The following is a 5,702-nucleotide window of genomic DNA, read 5'->3' as shown; positions in this document are numbered from 1 at the left end:
GTATGGATGTGCATCTCCATATGTGTGGATGTGTGTCTCCATATGTGTCCTTGAGTGAAGTATAGTGTGTGTGTATATATGGTCATGTGTTTCAGTCTCTATTTGTGTATGTGTGCTTGTCTGTTCATATAACCTATGTACCTATCACTCTGTATGTTGATCTATTTACTTTCATATCCATATGCTTATATACATGTGCATATGCATATATATACATACACCCACACACTCACTTATACATACACCTATCTACATAACAGCCCACTAATTATTCTACTCTACCTGTGTAAACTGTGGGTATGGGGGTATGATATCTACTATGTACATTTCCTATTTAGTATTGGGGAAGTCTCATTTATGAGGATGTACTCATATGTAGTGAAATTTGGCAATCAAGGATCGAATCCACGCTCTGCCTGCATGAAGCCACTACAAATACGTTGTGGAATAAAAATTTATCTACTGTCATGGAAAAAGTGTAACCCATACCACCTGCAGATTTTAGCGAAGTGACCAAATTTCTTATTCTTTACTTTACTAGAAGTAATAGTTTGTCCTATACTTTTCCAGGTGTAATAACTTGTCCTGTACTTTTCCAGGTTTATAATCTTAAGAATATTACTTTTCATACTCACATTTTTCCATGTAATCTGTGATTTTTCCAGGCATTGCTGTTATAAGATAATTAATATTGTGTCAATTAATAATTTAAGATTTTAACTTATAAAATACTGAAAGATAATATTTCAATTTTTCCATGTAAGTGATGATAATATTTCAATTTTTTTCATGTTTAATTTAAATATATATTGTGATTGAATTATTTGATATTACCCATCCACACCAAATTAATGGCAGAGAATTTTACCATCTTGTTGGTTGCACCATGCTCACCATCAGTTACCAGGCTCACCTTAAGTAACCTAGATTTTGAGTTGGTGATAATAGCACTGACTGCTGCTTATCTAGATCTATCGATAATTATTCAATACAACAGTAATTATAAAAGCATATCAGATATGCACAAGTTAAAATTACCATTAATATAAATTTGATTTATGAAAAATCCCTTTTAATTAATTTTGAAATTTAAAAAGTAAATCTAGAATATAAGCACTTTTAACCAATGCCTTTTCTGGACAGCCTTACTACATGCCTTCAGGTTTGCCCATAGAGACACAACCAAAAAACAACTATATTCCTGCCCCAATAAATTTAGATGCACATATCTGAAGCATATAACATATTAATGAACTAGCTTGATTAAATAATTAACTAAAAAGAAAAGGAAAGTAACTAAAAAGGAAAAACAAAAAAAAAAGCAGAAAGCAAATTAATTAGAGCTGAAAGAGAAAATTAATAATAAAAGTTAAACTTACTCTAATTCAACAGCATATTAAAAATAACTTTATTAAATACTTAATTAAAAAAATAAAATATACAAAAGGTAAAGTCAACCTTGGTGGAATTTGAACTCAGAACAAAAAAACAGACAAAATACCACCAAGCATTTCATCCAAAATTTCTGCCAGATTGCCATGTTAGAATGTAAGCATTCATTTTAGTAATATATTCTTATCTTAACATTATTGCTTGCTGCGTTATTTACTTCCTCACGTACTGACATGAAATTTCATGACATTTCACTTCATAACTTTTATCTACTAATTTTTGCTCAATGCGACTAACGATTCTGAATCCTTCATGCATTATTCTATCATTTAAGCCTAAGAAAAGTATACTTTTATTTTAGAATTAAAAAGTTAATGTTAATTGAAGACGAATATCTGCCTTACTGCCCCCCTTTAGACCTCATATATTTTGATGTAACTTTTTTTCTAGTGAACCAAATCTCAAACTATTTATGCCAAAGTATAGCTGAGGAGGTGTCCTCTTTAAAACTATTAACAGTTTGCAATTTAGTTGAGAACTGAATTAGTGGTGAAGCTTGGAAGCTGCTGCGATTGACAAAATGGTGGACTTAAAAATATATTCAACCACTACCGTGGTTGAATGATATATACATACATATATATATATATACATACACACACACACATACATATATATATACAGAGAGAGAGAGGCAATTATGCAGATAAACAAATTAGATACATTAAATATATTGAATATAATAGTTTGGGTATGAAATACAAAATATATATATATGTATACATATATGAAGCATCAGATGTGGTGTACAAAGAGATGACTGCACTGGTATGGTCATGTGTTGCGTATGGATGAAGAAGTATCACACCCTAACAGTGGAGGGAACCTGTGGAAGAGGTAGACCCAGGAAGACATGGGATGTGGTGATGAAGCACAGCTTTAGAACATTAGGCCTCACAGAGGTAATGACAAGTGACCGAGACCTTTGGAGATATGCTGTGCTTGAGAAGACCCTGCAAGCTAAGTGAGATTGTAGCTGTGGCCAATGCCAGTGTCTGGCCCATTTAAAAGCACCCTTCAATTGTTGAGCAACACACAGTGCTTGTGAAGACCTGTTGAACCAAGTGAAATCAGTCATAGCCGATGCCAGTGCTGCCTGACTGGCACCCATGCTGGTGGCACATAAAAAGCACCATTCAAGTGTGGCCAATGCTAGTACTACCTGACTGGCTCTCATGCTGGTGGCACGTAAATAGCACCCACTACACTCTTGGAGTGGCTGGTGTTAGAAAGGGCATCCAGCTGTAGAAACCTTGCCAAATCAGATTGGAGCCTGGTATAGCCACCCAGCTTGTCAGTCCTCAGTCAAACCATCCAGCCCATTCCAGCATGGAAAATGGACATATGATGATGATGTTATATACATATTTTATATTTCATACCCAAAATATTATCTATCTATCTATCTATCTATATATATATATATATATATATATATATATATATATAAAATCCTATGTATCTCTGTCTGTTCCCAATGCATTCTCAAACGTCTCTAACAAATCAAATCGGATTTCTGTTGATTGTTTTCAACCATCACCATTACCAGTACCACCACCATCACCACTACAATTCCCATACACACACCATTCAGACTTCTGACACCACCACCAATACCTTTGACTTTGTTGCCTTGCCCTCCACCACCATCATCACCATCACCTCCACTTCTATCACATTTACAACATGAGCAATAGTAGGAGTGTCAATGAATAGTGAGAGAGGGGGCTAAAGTATGACACACTGACAAAGAAATTAGTTTTCACATTTATTATATTAGATATATGTACACACACACACACACACATATATGTATATGTATTTATGTACATATATATATGTATGTATATATATGTGTGTGTGTGTTTGTGTATGTATATATATATATATATATATATATATATATATATATATATATACATACACTATAGCCTCAGGCTGACCAAAGCTTTATGAGTGGATTTTGTACATGGAAACTGAAAGAAGACTGTCGTATATGTTTAGATTTGTGTGTGTGTGTGTGTGTGTGTGTGTGTGTGTGTCTGTGTGTGTGTCTGTATTTGTACCCGCAGCATCGCTTGACAACTGATGTTGCTGTTTTTCCATTCCCGTAACTTAGCAGTTCGCTAAAAGGCACTAACAATATAAGTACTAAGCTTACAAAGAATAATTCCTGGGGTCGATTTGTTCCATTAACAGCAGTGCTCCAGCATGGCCACAGTTACATGACAGAAAAAAGTAAAACAATAAAAATCTATGCCATTTTAATACCGAGCAATTTGATATATCTAATGTATCTAATTTGTTTATCCACATAATTGCCGTAAGATGCATTACGGATCTATAGCAATTGGAAGGTTGTGACCGAACTCAAATAAACATTAACAACTGTGTGATGTGAGCGCTAAGGGGAAATGAAAGTGTCACCTCTGGAGTTTGCAAATGACCACTATACCGATAGGTAACTGGATAGAATAAATTTACAATCTATAAATGTCTTTCAATGACCAGTCACTCATCTGGAAAGGCCTTGAAATCAATGTTGCCATTGGGGGACTATGTGTGACCCAGTGATAATAAAAAGATTGAAAGGAGGTCTGCAACCAAATAACTTTACTCAACTCTTTGCAACTGAATCAGTGGAGGCAAAGATGCCTCTCATTTACTTGACATTTTATGCACCACATTGCAGAAATCATAATCTAAATATATCTCAAAGCAAACTCTTACAGTGTTGTACCATTGAATTACAAATAACACTGATCTTTTATGCTCGGGCGACCCTACAGCTTCCAAGAGTACAACTGTATTCATCTTTGTTTAGATAAAATAACTAAATTGTGGGTGTTAAGTCCCCATGAAGGGGTCTTTCTAACTTCTAAGAAGATGGAATTTTAGAAATATTACTTCATTTGTGTCTAATATCTATGGTTAAAATTTCATCAACAGCCAAAATATATGAATTTTCATGGAGGTTATGGCCCTTATGCATAGAATATAATTTCCAAATTTCATAAAGATCCATTCAATATTTTTGACCTAGTTTTGGATAATAAAAAATGACTAAAATTTGAGACTTAAGGCCCCCATTAGGGGATCTTAGAATCTTCATGAGAAGTGGAAAGTTTGAGAATACTTCTTGATGTATGTCAATTACCTATGGTTGAAACTTCATCAACATCGAAATTTTATGAATTTTCATGGGGGTTCTGCCCTCCTTTAAGCCATCTCAAATTCAAGCCAAACATATTGCATTATACCCGTAATATGATTGGTTTATCCAAATATCATAAGGATCCATTCAGTAATTTTGCTCCATGAAATTGTATGAAGCACACAGTATTACCCTTCTCCCTAGGCTTGGATTTTGTGTTCTAAATTTCATTAAGATCGGTGCAGTAGTTTTTGAATGTATAACTAACACACGAACACACATAAAGACATTGACTTTTATATAATAGATATGAATATGCACATATACATACATGTGTGTGTGTGTGTGTGTGTAATCTATATATAAAGATGAGAATGTGTGTCTGTCTGTCTGTCTGTCTGTGTGAATCCCTAAAACTTGAGAACTACACAACCAATTTCATTTAAATTTTACACATGCCTTACTTAGGGTCCATGTAGTGTCATAGGCCAAAAAACTTTTTTAACTTCTTGCCTAGTGCGAGCCCAGAGCAATATCATATCTCCTCCACTATTCCAGTACTAGGTATCAAAAGTGAAACAATAACATTTCTCTATTGTAATGTCAGATATTTTCACTTTAATAGTTTCACTTTAATACTGAAACTATTAAAGTGAAACTATTATCTCACATATATACAGGCATACATACATATATACAAGTATATCCGGCGTTGCTCCTGTTACATGCAATTGAGGAATTAGACTTTTGTGTTATATTTTCTGTAATGAACTGGAATACCTATGATTCAAATTTCATCAAAATTGCAGATGAGGGTTCTTTCCCTCTTTACACACCCTAAAAAAATTCTAATCATGACACATGTATCCCATACTACTGATCTTTATGTGTAGATTCCAAAATTCCAGACTTATGGAACATTTTAAAAGATTTTGCTCCTGATTTGAAAGAGAAGAAACTTATAGAATAAGTGCAAGGCTTATGAAAATTTAAAAAAAGTACTAGGCAGTGTCTCATACTTTTCTTTGCCCACTCAGTTGAATCTATCTTTTTGTGTGTGTATGTGTATATATATATATATATATATATATATATA

At 33.8% G+C, this 5,702-nt stretch overlaps 1 protein-coding gene across 1 annotated transcript in view; it reads right to left on the bottom strand.

The window, feature by feature from the left end:
- Positions 1–5,702, bottom strand: part of LOC128249718 (uncharacterized) — a 21,579-nt gene that overhangs the window by 6,857 nt on the left and 9,020 nt on the right. Inside the window, exon 3 of the mRNA XM_052974150.1 lies at positions 636–671. Within this exon, the coding sequence (XP_052830110.1) occupies positions 636–671 (36 nt within the window). The remainder of the gene's footprint in view (positions 1–635; positions 672–5,702) is intronic.

Source organism: Octopus bimaculoides, chromosome 17 (genome assembly GCF_001194135.2).
Source record: "Octopus bimaculoides isolate UCB-OBI-ISO-001 chromosome 17, ASM119413v2, whole genome shotgun sequence".
NCBI classification, from domain to species: domain Eukaryota; kingdom Metazoa; phylum Mollusca; class Cephalopoda; order Octopoda; family Octopodidae; genus Octopus; species Octopus bimaculoides.
Note: the sequence above shows the minus strand (reverse complement) of the source record. Positions and strands in the feature narration are given on the sequence as shown.